Below are 20,552 nucleotides of genomic sequence, written 5' to 3' on the forward strand. Positions count from 1 at the left end.
AGCTATTTCAACTCTATGATGTACAGAATCGTGCGCTCATAATGCAGTGTGATAGAAGTTAAAGTGCCAGCACCTTCTACCTATTTCTGGTTACATTTACCACTGCATATTCCTCCTTTCTATGGGGCCAGTTACATGAAGTACAAAAATTATTGAATACCACTTAATTGGAAGAAAGAGCATCTCTGAAATACTTTATTAACAACGGTGACAGAAAGCGCAACAATGCAGATGCTAATACAGCAACAATTACCTACTTTGAACATCTGTGTGATATCTCAAGCAGGAGCACACAGCAACTGCCAACCAGACTGAGGAAAGGAATGTCTGATTGTATCCTGGACCATGTGGACATGCGCTGAATAAATTTTTTGTGATGTGTAAATTTATAGTGTGTCTTGCAATAGATCAGTCTCTAGGACTCACCAACTCCAATGGCGTTCCACATGTACGAACTAGAGCTTGCCCAACTTAGTGGGGTTTTGTAAGGAGCTTTCAACGACTGTTGATGCCTAGTAACTTTTGGACCTGCTCGTAAGTGAGAATAAGGAAACACAGTGTAGCAGAAGAGGAAGTGCCTTAGGCTTTGCACTGCACACCTGTGGCACACACTTCCGATCCAACAAGTTCTTAGGACAGTTGCTGCTGGGACCTCGCATGCCATTCTGCTGAAATACTTTCTTTGGTTTCCGCAATTTGCGACCACTACGTGATCAAAGTCTTTACTGGAATGGCACGTTGGGGACTGTCTTTTCACCTCAGTAACTATGATTGCTACTTGAGTATTCCTGCCAGTTGCTGGTCAGCAGTTGACATAATCTGCATATCAACATTGCTCTCAAGGACAGAGTCCACTGGGATGATTCAGTACTCGTCCTAACTTCGAAACTGTTTTACTATATTGCAAGTAACAGCAATGAATCAGCGGCTATGACCTACCACCAAGACAGCCTTCTGCAGGTTCTCTTACCACTAGTGTCAGAGCACGATTCATCGACGTAGGCCAGCTGCAAGCCTCGTTGTCCACCCAAATTCCTGCATTCTGTAAACAGGCTTCCCCCAGCTTCTCCCACAGAGGGCTCATAGGATGCTAGCGCACATATCTGGCTGACGACACTACTAGATCATCAGTGAGCGTTGCGCTGTCGTGATTTACCCTGACTGAGGTTTGCCTAGCTGGGCCTCGCAGTTCATCCCATTTTGCTGACTTGCTGAACCATAAGTAACTCGGGCACCTCCCCTAGGTACACGGATGATACAAGCACAATGTCACATCTTCACCTTCGCATTCCCTCTGCACTCGTGCCACACGATCTCCTTCCATCTCAAAAAATGAATTTGAGTGCATGCTTTGAACTGGCCATAGTGGAACCATGCTCTCACAAATGGGCTTTGCCCCGCTCTGTTGTGCTGAAGAAGTCCCCGGGGGACTGACTCCGCTGTGGTAACTACGCAGCCCTTAACTATGTCACTGCACCAGATCTCTGTACCACCTCTCACAAGGTCTTCGTGACTTCCAAGATTGTCTTGGTCAACGCCCACAATTAGGTTCTAGCACTGCCTCACGACATTACAAAGATGGCCATTACTACACTATTCGGCCGCTTCAAGCGCATACGTATGCTCTTAGACTCCAAAACACTGCACAAACACTACAGTGCTTCATCGACCAGCGCCTTTGCGAACTCCACTGCATGTTTACCTACTTGCACAACATCTTGGTGATGAAGAAGCGCATTAAGATTGCCTCTCCGGGCTCATTCAGTGCTGGAAGAGAAATAATGGGTTGATTCTAGTGGTATCGCCCAGTTGCCCACAAATACCCTGGCCACCTGCAATTTCTGCCATCTCTTTGGCACTCATGCTCTTGAAAAGCCCTGCACCAGCGCACATCATTCTCCTCGGCTTCTTCTCTCAAAAGATGTCTGACCCAAAAACATGGCACAGTATTTATTTATTTATTTATTTATTTACAATACCCCAAAGGCTCTTGCGAGCATTGCAGTTGAACAATTTAAATGTGTCAGTTATCGAAAAAGCCAGACATCGGAGGGAATCGAACAACACACCTCTCGATTGATTGGCCGAGTACGCTAACCACTATGCTACGCTCGCATCTGCACACATCATGTCACAGTATGTTTGGTCTGGAACTTCTTGGATCTTCTTTCTCCTAAGGATTTGAAACAGGTGCACTACTCTGCAAATGTGATACCAATTCTTGAATCTGCAAGTGTTATGCATACAAAATGTGGCAGCTAGGTCTGTTATGAGAGACTCCAGTTGTAAATACAGTGTTGCACATCTGAACTGGCAGTCATTAGCAGATTGACAGAAATTTCACAGGTTAAAACTCTTACGCAGTATTTTAAATAACAAAACTGCCATTGGTCCTAGCACGCACTTGAAAGCACCATATTTAATATTGAAAGGCACGATCGTACTAGAAAATTTTGAATAATTGGTTGTCGTTCTGATGTGCACATTTTCATTTTTCCTGCCTATACTACATGAATGGAACATGTTACCTGATTATGTTTCCTCCACATCGTCTGTAGAGCAGTTTTCCAGGTCTGTCTTCATTTTTACATGGTAAACACTGAGTCCTAGCTAGTATGTATTGATTTTGTTTATACCCCCTACTCTAATGCCCTTTGGGTGATATAGGTACCTAAGTCAATATATAAATAGATAAGGATGTATCTTATTGAAACATCACTTTCTGGAAGCCTGACAATGAAAATGTTTACAAATGACAGGTCCCTGACATATGTTCAAGTAGCACAAAGCACTAGCCATGGGAAATCAGGCATGTATCATTCGTCTGAGTTCACTCAGCAGATGTCAAGCACATGTCCAGGCACAACAATGCTATTGATGATGCTTTGTCTTGTCTTATTCTCACCTCCATGAAGTTAGGTACAATCACTTTGATGCTCTTGGCAGAGCTTGGTGGCAAGATCCTTAGTTTCAAGTGCTCGATGCACCCTCGCAGGCACTGTCCTTCCATGACCGGTAACTCACATTCACTGTGCTGGTTTGTGATGTGTCCAGGTATTCGCTGTGCTCAGCGACTGGTCTACACACTATGTGCCTGGCTATGCCAACATGCCTGAACGCATAGCTTTGGGTATGCACATGCGTTCCATCTCAACGCGCTAAAGTTCACTGGCACACAGTAGCATCACTCATGTTCCTTCCAATACCCACTTCACTTCCACCAGTTCACTTGAGAGGTTCGCCTTGTTATAGTTGGGCCATTGCCCTCGACTTATGGTTGGTGCTAAGCCCTTGCATGCATTGACCGCTGCACCAACTTGCCTGAAGGTACGCCTATACCCAATATTTCTACTCAAACTGTGGTTGAAGCAGTTTTTTTAACAGTGGATTGTTTGTAATGTTGCTGAAGTGAGTAACTGCACACTGCAGGCACCAGTGTACGTTGTGCCTTTCCACTTGCTTCAGTATGCAACTCCAGTGGCACTTCTTGGACATCCAGTCTGTCTTTACTGAGGCATGCGAATTGCTGCACAGTCTTTGTCATCCTCATCCTCCAAGCCACGAGGCATGTTGAAGTGTACAATCAACAATGCTAATGCGTACATGCATATACACAAGTACATGCTGAGTATGTGCGAGAGTGGCTCCGATGCTTGGACTGCGCGTGAGGTGAGAGTTCATCCCCAGCCTCTCCTGACCCATTGTTATGCGTGCTTCTTCATTGGTGCCTCTCGTGGGAAATGTTCCATTGGCACGACTTCCAAGACAGTCGGTTTATAAGTCTGGCACACAGCAGATGTATTAGTCCCTGATAACACTGTAAGACCTCTGAATCTCTCTATGGCCTCTGTATCTCATCCTGAATTGTTTTCCAAAGTATTTCACAGGCTATCTCTGCGAACGCCAACAACGAATGACATTTTCATTGACCGACACAAACTGACCCACGACCGGATACACAGCCTGGATACTCAACTTATGCTTTCATTAGAAGTGCGCATGGCGACCGCCTTCACATTTCACTTTTTCAATTATGTCAGTGTTGCACACTGCTGTAGTTCAGTGAAAAACAGAGATTGTTTGTAGGCATCAGAGGAGGACAAAGTAACTGGGATGATCCTAGAGATTATTTCAATCCAGATGCTAAGCATACCATGTTTCAGTACTCCTCTGAGGACGGCTACAGGTCTTCTGACCAGGTGACTGTTTTCGGCACAGATCCAAAAAATGAGGTACTTGAAACCTGTGCCAAGCAAACCGTGCTTCCCCTTAGGGTCGATTCACACGATGCAACTTTAGTTGCGTGCAACAAGGTTGCGCCACAAAGTTGCACCGTGTGAACGCGAAGCTCTGGTTGCGCAACTCGAGTTGCAGGAGTTGCAGAGCCGATCGCTTCACGAGCGATTTTTCCTGCAACTCTAGCTGCAACCTGTCAATCACACGGCTCCGCCTTGCAAGCGCGACCAATCAGGAAGACTTCTATGTGTCAGTTATTGCAGCGGCAGTACGCGAGACGATGAAATTATCACTGACCAGTGGAAATTATGCATAATTATCAAACTCTCAACGGATTGAAGTCGTAACGAGCGGAAGTCGCAGTGCGATTGGACGAAAATGATGACAATGACGTTTTTTCGCGCCATCTGGCGAGCTTCAATGTGCACAATCCTCCCACACTGGTCCTACAAGAAGGCTGTCTAACAAGGTGCAGCTCATACAAGTATTTAGGCGTCACTATCAACGCTGATGCACAGTACCTAGGTCTGCACGAGAGGCTCGTCATCACAAAGTCCAACCGGCTGAAGGGGCATATGTGGAACCTTGCGAAGAATTCCTATAATCCATATACAGTAGGCCGTACGCTGTGGAAGACCATGGCGGTACCAGCAGCTACACATGCAAATGATGCCATCGTATACAACCCTCAAACTCTAAAGATACTGGACAGGCATCAGTACGAATTGGGGCGATGGCTGCTGGGGGGCAATTGCGCGACGGCTAACTTGGCAGTGACTGGTGAAATGGGATGGTCCACGTACCTGGAACGGGACGCCCGAGCGAAACTCACCTACCTCGGACGGCTTGTACACCTCCCCGACCAATGCTATGCAAGGAGGATCCATCGTTACATAAGGTATCGAGGCTTAAAAACTAACTGGGTCCGAAGAGTTTCAACCCTGGACAGAACATACAGTGAGGGGACCACACGACACGTGGCAAAGTCGGAAAGGGAGTGGGCCCGAACAGTCCGAAAAGAGATAGCAGCTAAGGAGGAACACCGCTGGAAGGAGGCAATGTCAAAAAAGAGGAGCCTAGAGACGTACGCGGCCTACAAGCAAACACCAGCACCTGTAGCAGAGTATAGAGGAGACAGAGACAGCGCCCTTTTATTTCAGGCCAGAACAGGGTGTCTCCTCACTCAAAAAAGAACTCATGAGCTCTTTGAAGACGGAGACCCCTGTTGCTTGCTCTGCGGGAAGGAAGATGAAGATCTGGACCACATCCTGTTTAGGTGCGAAGCGCTTAGGGACCTCACCTCCCGAGAGGAACTGGTAAAGCACGAGGAGAATAGGAAGGTGGTCCTGGGCTTCGAGGACTCCCCACCAGAAAGTGCACGCAGCCGGACCGGAATTGAGCGGCCAAGCGAACGGCGGTCTCTCCCACCCAGCGCAAGCACCAAGCGCCACCTACGAGAATGGGAGCGAAGAACACAGGCAGCGAAGGACAACCTGCCTGCAGTAGTGTAGTCTGTGTGGCTATTGACTATGGTGTAGTGTCGTTGACTTTACGGCGACAGCCAAGTTACTCCTGAGGCGCTTGATACAAGCGCCCACCCTGTCTTAAAAGGGTTTAGGTACTGGAACTAACTAACTAACTAACTAACTAACTACGGCATTCCGAGTTGCTCGCCGTATGAAAGGGACCTTTTTGGTCAACTTCGGTTGCGCGCAACTGTAGCGGGAACAGAGTTGCAGCAAAAAGTTGCATCGTATGAATCGACCCTTATTCATTCTGTGTAGGCACAGCACCAGTACTGTAACTACGAGGGGTGTTCAAGTCGAACCGGGACTTTTCATTTTTCGCAAAAGTAAAATGAACTTACAGGCGAGAAATTAGTTTTATTTTTCAACGTAATCTCCAGCTGCACTAATGCACTTGTCCCAGCGTTTCACGAGGGCTTGGATGCCAGCAGCGTAGAAATCCTTACCGGCGCGTAGCAGCCATGATCGGACCGCATTCTTGACCTCGTTGTCGCTGCTGAAGTACAGTGGACTAGAAGTAGTTCTAGTCCACTGTAGCTGAAGTGGCGGCCCCCAAGGAACGCCTTCTGTGGCCCGAAGAGATGGAAATCGCTGGGAGCGAAGTCTGGACTGTAAGGGGGATGTGGCAACAACTCCCAGCCAAGTTCCTGTAGGGTGCGTGTCGTGAGGTGCGTGGTATGCGGGCGTGCATTGTCCTGTAGGAGGAGGACTCCTTTGGTGATGAGGCCCGGCCGCTTTTGCTTCAGCGCCTTATGCACATCCCTGAGAACCTGGCAGTAATATGCACTATTGATGGTGGTACCACTGGGCAGAAATTCAACATGAACAACGTCAGCCTTGTCCCAGAAAACCGTGGCCATGACCTTACCCGCAGACGGGGTGCTTCAGAACTTCTTGGGAGCTGGCAAGCCCGGATGCTTCCACTGTTTTGATGCGCGTTTAGGCTCAGGAGTGAAACGGTGCACCACTCAAACGTTTTGCTGCGGCTAAGTGTATCGTGGCCATACTGAGCCTGAAGTCTTCCGTGAATTTCAGGTGACTTTACGCCTTCATTCACGAGAAACTTCATGACAATTCGCAGTTCGATGTGCGCGCTCACCTCGTTGTCGGCCATCTTGTCCAGAACGAGTATTCTGTTTTGCACAAACTTTGCACCACCACGTGGTGAATGCGGAGGCCTGTCACGCGTGCAATTGACGAAATAGAAGTAGCGCGAGCCATTTGTACACTCAGGAGACAGAAAGTCCCGGTTTGACTTGAACACCCCTCGTATATTTGTTAATTCTGTCTTATGAATACGTCACCCTGATTGAAACTACCTCAACCACTGAAAAATCCATGTGATGGTAACAAAAAGCTTGCTCATATGCACAAAAAGGGAGATTCAACTAGGTCCACTTCTTCCATATCATTAGGTGACAAATGGTGGAAGGGATGGAGTTCTGCTCATGTTTGAACCCCTGGTTATTTCAAGGTTCTCTGACTATTTGAGACTATGTTCAGGCCATTTTCAGTCTAAAAGTTTCATGTTGCTTTGCAGGCAATACCTCGTGACGCCACATTTTTCATGCAGATTGGATGCTGCTGGAAGTGGCCAGCAAGTGTCTGATTGCTCATTTTCATACATTTATTGTAGGCTACGGCTGATCCCACGCATGTATGACCCAACTGGTCTTGGCTACGCAACAGGAACAATTCCAGACAATGTGAATATGGGAACTATCTCACCCCACCAGCAACATAATGTTGCCATGAACATATCTGGAACATACCCGGGACCAGGGAAGAGGCATTCTACGCGGAGATCATGGAGAGTGGATGCCAACAAGGTAAAATAACAATATGAGGAATACTTGTGTTCAATACTTGTGGTATTGGTGGCATACCTAGCTTTCTTGTGAAGGGTTGTGCCGATATCCTTGGTCCAGTTCTGTTGCATATATTTAACCTGTCCCTTAGAACAGGTGTGTTTCCTGCTGTCTGGAAGCAGTCCGTCATTGTACCAGTGCTTAGAAGTGGTGACCCTACTGTTGTCGACAATTACCGGCCTATTTCATTAAAGCCGCCGACCGATTTTTCGGACGTGCTCGATTATTCGGACTCGTTCGCGGAACGGCCGCGGGTCCCATAGAGTTGATGTATAAGAACGTCCAAAATTTCGGACGCCGTGCAGCTCCGTCGCTCGATATTTCGGACTCTGTTTGCCCAACCCGCGAATTTCTCTCATGGGGTGACGGAAAATATTGGTATCATCTGAAATTCGTATCGAAAGAAATCAACCAACTAAAATATTGAGGCAAAAAAATAGGCAGTGATGATTGTTCATTTTCCATTCCTCTGAGTAGAAGAGGTCTGTCATAGCGCTTTTGCGTCTTCGTTTTTGGCCAACGGCCCAGCACGTGCTGTCCGCCCGGGAGTCGCGCTACAGCGCTGTAAAGTGAGCTTCACCTAAAACACGCATGCGTTAGGTGAAACCGACTTGCAGACTTGCGGTGCCTCTCACAGTGTACGTTGACGAAATGTCGCTTCGGGAAATAGAAGCTGATGTTATCAGGTAGAGCTGGAAGCGCGTTAGGAAAGCATCGACAAATTTTTCCAGCCTACTAGGGCTTAGTAAAGTTTATTTTGAAGCGAAATTCGTTTTTTCGGACTGCTCGATTATTCGGACTTTTGCGCGATCCCCGCAGAGTCCGAAAAATCGGACGGCGACTGTATTATGTAACTTTTCAAAAGTTTTTGAGATTGTCATGCACGAACGATTTTATGCGTACTTTAGTAGAAGAATAGTGGAAACGCAGCATGGTTTTATGCGTGGAAGATCTGTGGACACAAATCTGTGTTCTTTTTAAATTATTGCTCACCTGCAGTTGTCCATGGTGGTCAGGTCGACGTTTTGTACTGCGATATGTCAAAAGCCTTTGGCTGCGTGTCTCATGTGCGTCTCCTCCAGAAATTATCTCGCACTGGAGTTGCAGATGGCTATTGCAAATGGATAAATGATTATTTAACAAATCGCACTAATTTTGTTAGCTTAGGCAATTGTTTGTCGTCGGAATACAAGTCTCTTTCTGGGGTTCCGCAGGGCTCTAATCGGCCCTTTATTCTTCTTAATATTTGTGAATGATTTGTCCTTGGTCGTTCAACACTCGTAGGTGCTACAGTATGCTGACGATGTTAAACTGTATCGGGTAATTTCCACAGTGGACGACTGTGAGCTACTCCAACGGGATGTTGATTCAGTAAATAACTGATGTAAAAATAATTTTTTGTTACTTAACCCTGCCAAGACGAAGGCGTTGACGATAAGCAAAAAGAGGAAGCCCACGCATTTTTCTTATGTTGTCGAAAACGTTGATATCGAGCGTGTGCCCTCTGTTCGTGACCTTGGCGTCATAGTGGACAGCGCCCTTTCCTTCGGCCCACATGTGAACACCATTGTGAACAAAGCTGTCAGGTCTCTGGGTGTTATAACGCGATTTACTCGTGGCTTCACTGGCCCTCGGTGCTTGTTAGTACTGTATATGAGCCATGTCAGGAGCAGACTCGAACATTGCAGTATTGTTTGGAACCGTTTGACTAAAACGCAGTCAGACCAAATTGAACATGTACAACGTAAGCTGGTTACTACTGTTTATGACAGATATATTGGTAGGAGGTTATACTATGACTATGAGCGCATTCTTGATTATATAGGACTTCCGTTATTGTCGTGTCGAAGACGATGTATTGATTTCTGATTTTTGGAAAAAGTAATTAACGGTGAAATCGACTGTCCCATGTTGTTGTCATCCGTTAATTTGCTGTGTACAACAAGGACAAGGGCAAGGGCACGAAATTTGTTCTGCATTAGTCATTCAGACGTTGATTCTCCTTTGTCTCGGTTACTGAAAGTGTATAATGACTATGGTTCCGATCGTGCGACATTTCGATAGTATATCTTTCTCTTAATTTAGTTATCCCGGAATCTTTAATTAGCCAGCGTTATGCACGTGTAGTTCCCTGTTGTATATAGAGTATGTATTGTGTTTCGTGCACCGCACTAAAGGCCACGGCTGTTTGTGGGCACTTTAAATAAAATCAAGCAATCAATCAATACTCAAGTTCAAACATTCCCACCTTAGTTATACTTAAAGGGGCACTAAACAGCTCGACGAAGATTATCGAGTTATTATGCTTCTTGAAGGAATGTGGCTCACAACATCCAAATATGAAATTCATTTACTTCTAGCGAGCATCTTTGCCACGAAACCATGCCATTCAAAGAGAATAATCTGTGTGAGCCTCTCCTTCATCTTTCGAAAGGGGTCACGTCACAATGTTCCAACGTATGGCAACGCCGCTCTCCAGGCGTGGAGGTGGGGGAGATTTCACTCTCCTAGCCAATGATGGGGCCCCACTGAGACAAGCTGCAGCTTGCAAGGGAACCGGTTGCGAGAACATCGCGGTGACCTCGCGGAACAGTACAGCACTGAAAACATAGTGCACACATGAAATGGAATATTGGGGGGCTTTTGGTACGGTTTGAACTGACTGTCTTGGGTTTGACAGATGGGAATATATTTAGAATCTACCTCACTTCTCGATATTACAACAAAGTTAATGTATAAGCGTCCCGCATTCTGAATTGTTGATGGTGCACAACGTCAAAATGACGTGTGGCTATTGTCGCCAGGACATTGCATGGCGGAGCATGAGTGTGAAAGAGTGCAGTCAGTTTGGAGCCATTATTTACTTTTTTATGACAACAATTTTTTGAAAGCGTTCACCGTCGGCAGCGTATCACAATGCATTTTTAAAAAGTGCAGCTCGTATACCTGTTTATGGCCCCTTTAAGCAAAACTGTTTCATAATCTTTACTTGATATTACTGGTCCCATCATTCTTGCAGACATCTATTGCATTCTTATCTACATATTTAGTTAGCAACCCACACATTTCCTTATTGACTTACTTTGTGATGCCGGCATACTTTTGTTCATTATTTCTTTCTTTATTTTTTATTTTGCAATACTGTTAATTCCTGTAGGGACTGTTACAGGGGGTTATACACAGGAAAAGTGAAGTAACAATGCCCGACAATATAATATACACATACACAAAAAATATTATACACATCTATAAGTGTACTTAACAACACAACAATGGGAAGGGCAGTGTCACACGCCATGCATGCTTCTATGCAAACACACAAGGCAGTGCAGCAGCGAAGGCATCTACATAATCTATGCTAGTGACTAACTGGGGCATATATATTATATTTGTGTGTGCTGCGTGAATCTGTGCCTTAATGTTCTAAACATTGTCATTTTCTGATCTGCTTTTCTTTTTATAACGTGGTGTGGAATTTATGCATTATTGTGTAATGATCCAAATAAATATGTGGAGTTAAAGTATCATGCAGGAACTGTAAACCTTATATAAATAATATTTGTGCCACGTGATGAACATATTATCATGTGCAGGTTGTGACCCCCAACAAGGTGGGAGATGTATACCTATATGATGTGCCAGTGGGTGCCAAAGTTGCAGAAGAATATGACTTCCCTGCTCACTCAGCATTACCTACACCAGTGACTCGTTTGCATGCAGATACTGTGGTCCCAAGTAAGTGCATTTGTTTGTTTTATCTATTCCCAGTGTTATTGCAGAAAATGCTTAAGACAAACATGAGAAGTGCTGGTGATTGCTACACACATCTTAATGTTAGAATGAACATAACTACTCTACATGCCTTTTTATGTCAATGCATGTGATGCCGCGTGCCCCTGTATGCACTTTGGTGTGCATGCATGCACGGTTATGAATTTTCTTCCTGTAGAAAAGCACGTACAATGGATAAAGCTTTCATCTAAAGACAAGTGAACCTTGTGTTGGTGACAAATAAACGTGGCTCTGAGCTCCAACACTTTTTTTTTTTTTTTCTGAAATACTTGCTTGATGAGCTATGGGTATTGTAAGGTTGTGTGTATTACTGTGAATGGATAGCTAAATTGCACTGCTGCCACCATGATCTATTGTGCATGCATGTCTATTTCGCACGTGTGCTTAGTTCAAGAATTATGATGGTGTGTGTGTAGCAGGAAATAGAAGTGTGATGAGATGGCAGACATCGACAGCCTGTCCAGGTCTCTTTCCCCCTGGTACTTTATGTGCACTGAAATGTATTTTACTTGTGGCATAAAGCCTGCTGTTGAATAGCAGGACGAAAGGAGCCATGTAGCATACTTACAACTCTCTTTAGAATTATTATGTGGTAGTGTTACTGTACCTCTGCATGTTCGGCATGGTATATTCAATCTCTTTAAAGTAGCATAGAAGTCATTTAAAACACCCTGTTTTCTTCCTATAAAACTGTTAAGTAGGCCAGTAAGATTCACCATGCGAAGTAATTCACACCACAGAGTCATAATTATCGCAGAAATTGAATTTAAAGTACGCTGCAAAAAGCGACCGTGCGCAACGGTGGTGAAGAGCAGTACCAGCCTGTGATCTGCCTTGAACCTCGCGCTGACGCTATAATAAGAACGCTCGCTGATTGGTCTAGAGAAATGTTGTCTGCTACTCCCTGTTTGGGGTTCTGAAAAAGCCTTTCTCCTGGCTTGGTAGTGATTCGGCCGCTCTTTCTATCTCCAATTCTCCGAAAGAACTGGCAAAACTGGTTTACAGCGGCAAAGGGACAAGGCGCTGACCCCCACTGACCGGCGAATCAGGACGAGTTCTCCTTATAACGTCATCAGTGACGTGGCATCATACCTTCTCATCCTCGTTATACCTGGAGTGGCGAGTTAAGGGCGGACGCGCGGAGCCATGTTTATATGAGTTTTTTTCTGGGAAACAAATTGCACACATCAAAACCTTTCACGCTATTCAGTAAAATGACACACACACTTTCATCAGACGTCTTAATCTGAAAATTTTTTGGATGGTCCTTTGTACTCCTTTAAACCATATTCTGTACATACAATATTTTTTGTAATCCTTTGTTTTTAGCCATCCAGTCTCTGCACAAGCTAACCTTACAGCCTTCAAGTGTACCATATGATGAGCCTCGGCAAGCGAATGTATCTTGTGATGCCTCACGTTCTACTCTAACTGCTGAGAGAGAAGCTTTGCTTTCTGATGTTCCAGGTAATGTTGCAAACTTAGGAAGTATTGATACGTTAATAATTATGGAAAACATAAGGCCCGAGCACAAACTGATTAACAGTGCAACTTTAACGTTGGCAGGTGTTACAGTGTATGACATTCCTCGAGGCAATATGGATTACGACATTCCGAATCCAGATCTCCCTGTTACGTATGACACCCCACCACCACCTCGAGAGATGTCCAAGGTGGCCTGTACTACGTACGACATACCCCAAGAAAGTGGTTTGCAAAGTGCCATGGGAGTGGTTACCTACGATGTTCCCGTGTCTGGGCGCTCCAGTGGTGTTTCACTCATGTCTACGAGCTCATCATCCGGCGGTGTCTCTCCTGCAAGCAGTCAGTCGAGTTTGAACACATCGCTGTCCTTGTCCAGTCTGTGTGGTATGTCTTGCTGTGAACCCGTGTTAGTATGGGAGGGTGATGCATGGTCTCCCCAATTTTCAGTCTCTGTCCTCCTCCCCTGACAGATAGGTAACCGGCATACAATGAAATGGGGTATATGTTAGCTAGCTGGCAGAGGAGCTGGCTGGCATACAAAATATTTAGGGCCCTTCTTTGGCATTGTGGCCAAAAGTAGTGTTCGCAGAATACATTCGCTGGTACATGTATATATGAGAATGGCAGTAGACACATGCCAAACACTTCTGTGATCACGCAACGCTGCAGCCTATCACAAGACGAGTTCATAGTAGTGAGGCCTTGCAGATGGAGGGAGTGGGCAGGCTATGGTTAAGGCCCCTGGTTTTCTGCTGCGGCAAATTCAAAATTCTGCGGCACAGACTTGTAAATTCTGCGACTTTCCGTGACAAACAGTCAACAGCTGCTTGAAATGGGAAACACTTTATTTTCTTGGGTAATGTGGGAACATAAAGACATTTTATAAAATTACAGATTCAAAGCACTGTTGTGGCTCAGCATTGCATACATGAAATCTTGTGTTCTTCCCTGACAAAGAATGTCGTCTGTCGCCTGCAATCATTTGATACCTGCTCAAAGATCTTTTGGCATCTACAGAGCTTATACGAACTTTATAGGAAGATTATAGGAAGGAGCTTACAATACATGCCCTGTGGAAGTTACATCTTTAGGACTCCCTTTTTGTTTCTGGGCTGTAGGCATTATTTAAGTGTAAGGCGAACTCGAAAACATCAAATTAAGATCTCCCACTGCCACTGCTAAGCTGTGCACTGGAGGGACGTTGCATCTTCCTCAGGCGGAGTATGCACAATAAACTTGGGATAACGTTACCTTAAGCTAAACTACGATCTGTCTCAGTTGGTCCTGCAGCATGGACAATTTCGTAAAGCAGGCTTCACCTCGTGCAGAGAAGCGGCAGGTGAAGCCCACTTCTGGGAGGTGTCGTTCATATTCTGCGCAAAGTCGGATATTCGGAAATCCGAATATTGGGCATTCGATTCGCGAATGAAATAGTACGAGTGACTGATGCTCGATTCAAATTCGAGAACTCGAATATCCGCACACCCCTAAAAATAAGGGATTCCGTGAAATTCCGTGCCAAACGAAGGATTCCGCAATGAATTCCGGATTCCGCGATATTTCGTGGAATCGCGGAATACCCGGGGCCTTAGCTATGGTATGCAGCTGGCCGAGAGTGAGCGTGTTGGGGGAACGTGGGCTCTTGCACGGTGTGCCGGCAAAGAATGAGAATGTTGGTGGGAGCATGGCTCCCAACACCTTCTGCTCTCGAGCTCCGACCACGCTACACATAACCACAACATGCTCAGACGATCCTCTTGCAGTCCCCTTAGAATGCATCCTACATTAAAGTGAAACAAAGAAAACCTGATAATGGGCACACAGAAAACCAAACCTAATACTACAACTGACTCTGTGGCATTGTCATCTGCCCCAAATGACAATCAAACGATATGTCAGTTGACCATTCTGAGTTTCAGTGACTCCTGTTGGATTTGCTGTCAGACTAAAACCCTGATGTATAATTAGAGCCTGAAGTTTTCGGGAAATATTTTTTCTAAATTTTCAAATTTTTTTCTTCTAAATTTCATGTATGCTACATTCGGGGAGAAATAGGGCTCAGTTACTCAAACTAACTATACTGGTTTGGTACAAACGGTGATGTAACTGCATTTGCCACCAAACAAGTTAGCGTGCATTCCTGCAGACGTCTCAGTGAGAGCAATTTTCCTGGTAAAAATCTGGTTTCACCCTAAAGAGGCAACCTTCAATTCGGGGTGCAAATTCGTGGAAGAATCAGGTTGAACCCTAAGACTTCAGGCTCTATATATAATAACCTTCCATGCACCATTGAAAGGTGCCTGAGGTAAAGGTATGGTGTTTTGCATTGTATTGATATAGCAGTGGACACTCCTCCCCACTTCCTTACTAATGAGCATGAAAGGGATGGTCGCATCTGGAAACCAATCTATGAAACAGATATCACAATGTTCAGCATCGGCTGACAATCTAATTTGCAATTTTTTTCATTGGAAAAGTGCTTAGATATTAAATAAACGAATCGTAAAAATCAGCTCCGGCGGCAGCGACATCAGTGTGACGTACCTTCCTAATCCCAGACGGAACAAAACTTCCCGTGGTGCTCCTGGGGATATCCTTTCCCGGCAATTCGGATATCCCTGGGAAAGACATTTTTTCCGACAGACGTCCCCCACATCTCCGAGTGGCCATGGTTTGGACTTCCCACAAATATCTGTTGTTTGTCCTCACAGGAAGTTACACGGAGATGCCGGGACGTTGCACGGACTTACTTGCGTACGTGCTCAGGGCCCGGTATTTTCTCATTGTTATTGATACTGTTTATTGAGCTGCATAAGTGGACAGACTCCTACTAGGCGTTTTTTCTGCCATTTTGTTTCAGCTTCGGCCACTGCGTCTTTCTTTCTCAGTTGGTCCTCCTTGTTTCTATCTAGTATTTCTGTTACGGACATTGAGTGTGACGTTTTAAAAAGCAAAAAAGGCCTTAGAACCACGAACATAGAAAGGCAGTGGCATACCTTTCCAAAGCGAAAACAGATACTATATATTGCTTGTCTCGCAAGCTTCCAACAATTCTAGAGTCACGCTTGCCTGTGAGTCGAACTAAAGGGTGAGGTGCTTAATTTTAATGTGATTGCGTATACCGATAACACTGGACTGAAGAACTGCTTGGTGTATTAACTCACTCCAACGATAACGTCTGTGTTTCTTACTGCTTTTGATTTGATGCATTTAGCTGGTTCAGCGAAAGTCGAACTCACGCCGCGACACACCTTGCCATGTTTCTCTCTCTCCTCTGATAATGCTCCCTGCAACGTCCCATCAGGGACCCTATTCGGACAATTCTTCGAACGCCCATTACGGTACATCCTGCGGATGTACAATTAAGGACGTCCATTCATGTAGCTCCCAGAGATGTCCATGTGATATTCATTTCAGGACGTGGACGTTAAAATCTATTTCGAACGTCTGCAGGAGATAGTGTTCTGTCTGGGATAGGAGGAGTGAGAGGGTGGCGTGCAGAGGACAAAGGCTTTGTTTCTGTGAGTTTGTCTGCTTCCTGCTGCCATGGCATCCCTTTTCTCAAGACCATGCTCTGATTGGTGTAAAGAATGATAAGAAAATCCTCTGTGTAAAGAATGACGTTTTCGTCTTTTTCCAGAGAGAGAATTCCGGCATACTCTCAACATCCGGCATCTGCTGTTGTCATGTATTCTATTGAATAGCGGTCAAACTACGTCACTATTTCACATCCTTCTCGATATCCTAAACTGTAAACCGTAAACTGTAACCGTGGCAGGATAAAACCATGGCAAAAGGGCAGTGTCATGGCGAAAGAGCCTATAGCTGCTATACAGAGTTATGTGGCATTCTCGACAAATGTGTCGCAAGTGCTTGCTTGGAAAAACTGACTTGTGGCTATTGTCGGTAAGGCATCACGGGGCAGAGCATGAGTAGGAAAGAGTGTAGTGAATATTTTCTAGTTCACCTGTTTTGTACAATCAAAGCTGCAAGCAGCGGCTGCATTTTTGTGGTCTACTCATATCCAACACATAACCTCTGACGCTAACAAAGCTCTTAGTTAGATGAGGGCATTCCCTGGCACCTTCTAAACTCAAGTGCCATTTTCTGTCTACACTGGTCTTTCCAAACTTAGAATACAGCTCCTCGGTTTGGGGCGTGCAACAAACATTCCTGGCTAGTCCTCTGGAAACTATCCAAAACTGTGCTGCTCAATCTTGGTAGCATTTGTTTGAGATTGAGGTGTGGAATAGAGGATGGAACATGAAGTAGAACTGTAATGCAGCAACATAACAGGTGTGGAGAAGGGGGATAGGAGTCCAGTCAGCAAGGTGGACCTTGATACGTCTAATACAGTCCCAACTGGCAAAGGCTGGACCTGGGCTTAATGAAAAATCACAATTATCTCATAGCGGGATATGACAGTATGAGAATAGATGACTGACTAATACAGCCTAAGGTATTCGTAATAGCTGCAAATTCAATACGGAGCCATTGCAGACTGTCTTTGTAGAATATAATTTTATCAGTGACAAACCATATTGACCCATATCCAATGCAGTTTGCAATGTGCTTTGGAAACTCAGAATAAAGATGCCTTGGATTGTTTGCATGCTCTTTCAATCTTTCATTTACGGACAGTTTTGTCAGAAATATGATCCAGACTTGAGACAGTTCATGCTGCTCATTCTATTTCCTTAAATTATACACGTTTCAGTAGAGAAGGAAACGACAGAGGTGTCGGTTCACAAGGGGGAAATCACAAACATAAAGAAAAACTTCAGCTTCAGGTACCTTCAGGTACCGTTGGTACCTGAGGAAGCGCAGGCTCTGCACAAAAGCTTGTACCTTATTAAATTTTAGGAAGTCTCCAGTGTTTTTCTTTGTTTGTGATTGTACACGTTTCTCAAGTGAGTTTTTTTTAGAGCTGTGCGAATATTCGATATTTCAAATACGAATTGAATATCAGATGCTATTTTGAACGCTATTCACAACCTATTTTCAGTATTTGAAATTTTCGAATATTTTTCGAAAGTTTCGCTGTTGCCATCCTGCAAGTGGGCACCGCCTCATTACATCCAAGAGTTGGGTGAAGGTCACTTCGCGTTACTGCCATTGCCTCCGTTCTGCAAGTCAGCTTCACATCATTACACTCCAGTATTAGGCAAAGCCTGCCTTACATTGTTTACGATATTCTGTCATTGAAGTCTACAAAGCACACAAAGCAGGCTGCATGGAACATGTTGATTAACTCTCAATGCAGTTCATCCGCATAATGCCGTCTACCGTACACAACACAGAGGGACCATTCTCTCATGATATTTTATGCTGGGTGAAAAGGCTCACAAGTTTGGAGCAGAACATCATCGAGTGAGCACAACGCCACAAAATATTTCACCATGAGGTATTCAAAATTATTCGAATTGGGCTTCTTCTGATTATTCGAATTCGATTCGCCATCTGAAGAAATTATTCGGATTCGATTCGCAGTGCAATTGAAATATTCGTATTCTATTCACAATGGGAATTTTCCTAATAGCACAGCGCTACGTTTTTTAGTTCTCTTACTTACACAATCCTGCGATCCCCAAGATTTACTGCAGCCCTGATACATTTCTCCTGTGTGCCTTTCTAGAAAGCTTTTCAATAATACTTTCCTGAATGCTCTTCTTTTTACCTTCACTGACTATGGTTGGGCATTTAAAATTAAATGCCCTCTTTGCTATAATGTCTTTACATTTGCACAAATGTCTTCAGATTTGGTTATCATAACAGGTCCTAATCATCCCAGACAAAATCTACTTGCCATGATTTCCTTCTTCACTGTATTGTTCTCCCTAATATGATATGCACTATTTTGGTCTGCTATTATGATATGCTAAGTGTCGTTATATTGGTGTGTTATTACAATATTATGTGTTAGGTACTTTTAGTATGTCGTTTATCTAGCACATTTATGATCTTTTAATATTTTTCTACTCTGTGTTGTATAGTTTGAATGCTAAAACACCATTCCAAAGCTTTGCTTAAGACACCTAATGTGGGTCTTCAATGTACCAGTAATTAAAAATAAATGTACATATGCAGCTAGCCATTTTTACGGTAAATGTTCCTCATTGTCTTCTGATAAGTGGTAAAATTATGTTTGATACATTAGCAACTATTATTAGAGTCACTAACAGGTGACATTCAAATATGTTGTGCCACACAATAATGGATATTACAGGCAGGTATAACATGGAGATTACCACACTCATTTTCAGGCTCAAACAGATCAAGCTTGGAGCAGGCCCATGATATGTATGACATCCCTGCATGTGGACCGAAACGTCCAGTAGAGGGACTGACGACTCGGGCCAGCTTGGGGGCTGTTCCACCTCCTCCTTGCCACGATATGGCTCCATTACAGTTCTACGATATTCCCACCAATAACGCTCCTGCCCTACCTTTGCATTATGACATCCCACCCAAACGTGGGGCAAGGCCTCCAGCAACGGTGTCCTTGGATGGAGTTTACGACGTTCCTCCACAGGTTAGGATATTTTGTGCTTTGACATTTTCTTGCTGCAGATTACAGTACATGTGGTACACATAGAGCCACAAATGTGCCTTGGGATCCTGTGTTCTACCACCCCCCAGAAGCCCTGGATAATACAACACAGAAGGTGAATTGAAGGAGCTAGGCATAGCACAACTGCAATGTTACTTGGGAATGTGTCTGGCTACATTGTGCACCCATACAGGTTGCCGCTGTCTTCGGCAGCTGTTATCCTCCATTCGGAACTGGTGGCATACCTGTTATCATATATACTTGCATATTTAAACATAGCTCAGTAGAGGGTGTGTGTTAATTATGTGAGGAAATAATTAGAACTTGACACATAGGATACTCAAATACTGCTTTGTTCCAAAATAAATGAGTCAGTGGCATAGAATAAACAGCCATTTTCTTGTCCTCGCTTCAGTCATGATCTTTCCAACAGGGTTATCATCTAGTCTGTCAAGCACTGAAAGAGATTCCAGTTATACCTGAAAAGTACAGATACTTTACAGCCATAACTGTGTGCATCAGCAAAGGCTAGGAAATAGAAAGCAAAAGTTAGGGCAGAGTTAGCAAATATGGCAGGTCCCTGGTGACCTGGTGTCTTTATCGCTTATCTTTTTGAGTGAAGCTGAAATTGATATTATGATTTTGAAAAGCCATGTGTTTAGTACAGTTAGTGAAAGCAGTGAAATGGAATTCACTTCAAAGAAACATGTTACATACAAAGTCCCTGCCGACAGAGACGTGAGTGCATTACAGAACATGAGTGCCATATGACAACACCCAGCAGTGTTATCTCCATGTTAAACAGTGAGAAAATATCTTGAAGGGGCACTGAAGCGAATAACATTTTCCAATTGTCATGCTTCAAAAAAAGGACAAGGCTCATAATATGCAAATATGCAATTTCTTTATCTCTAGCAATTGTACTTACCAAGAGACAATGGAATGCAAGAAGTACAGTATCTCTATCTATCTCTCTCAGAAGTACTGTATTTCTTCTTCCCTCCCTGCATCACTCAGCTACATTATGAAGCTCCCACATATTGCAATGTCACATTCTAGGCACTGCAGCTCAGTGATGTTTTGCACTTATAGCCA

The 20,552-nt window shown here is 44.4% G+C and overlaps 1 protein-coding gene across 2 annotated transcripts in view; it reads left to right on the forward strand.

Annotated features, from left to right (window-relative positions):
• LOC135377824 (breast cancer anti-estrogen resistance protein 1-like) overlaps positions 1 to 20,552 on the forward strand; it is a 30,875-nt gene that overhangs the window by 6,061 nt on the left and 4,262 nt on the right. Inside the window, exons 3-7 of one of the 2 annotated variants that reach the window (XM_064610526.1) lie at positions 7,399 to 7,591; positions 11,224 to 11,365; positions 12,752 to 12,889; positions 12,989 to 13,291; positions 19,171 to 19,439. In XM_064610526.1, the coding sequence (XP_064466596.1) occupies positions 7,399 to 7,591; positions 11,224 to 11,365; positions 12,752 to 12,889; positions 12,989 to 13,291; positions 19,171 to 19,439 (1,045 nt within the window). The remainder of the gene's footprint in view (positions 1 to 7,398; positions 7,592 to 11,223; positions 11,366 to 12,751; positions 12,890 to 12,988; positions 13,292 to 19,170; positions 19,440 to 20,552) is intronic. The other variant, XM_064610527.1, reaches the window with a different exon arrangement.

The sequence above is a fragment of the Ornithodoros turicata genome, chromosome 1, assembly GCF_037126465.1.
Source record: "Ornithodoros turicata isolate Travis chromosome 1, ASM3712646v1, whole genome shotgun sequence".
NCBI lineage: Eukaryota > Metazoa > Arthropoda > Arachnida > Ixodida > Argasidae > Ornithodoros > Ornithodoros turicata.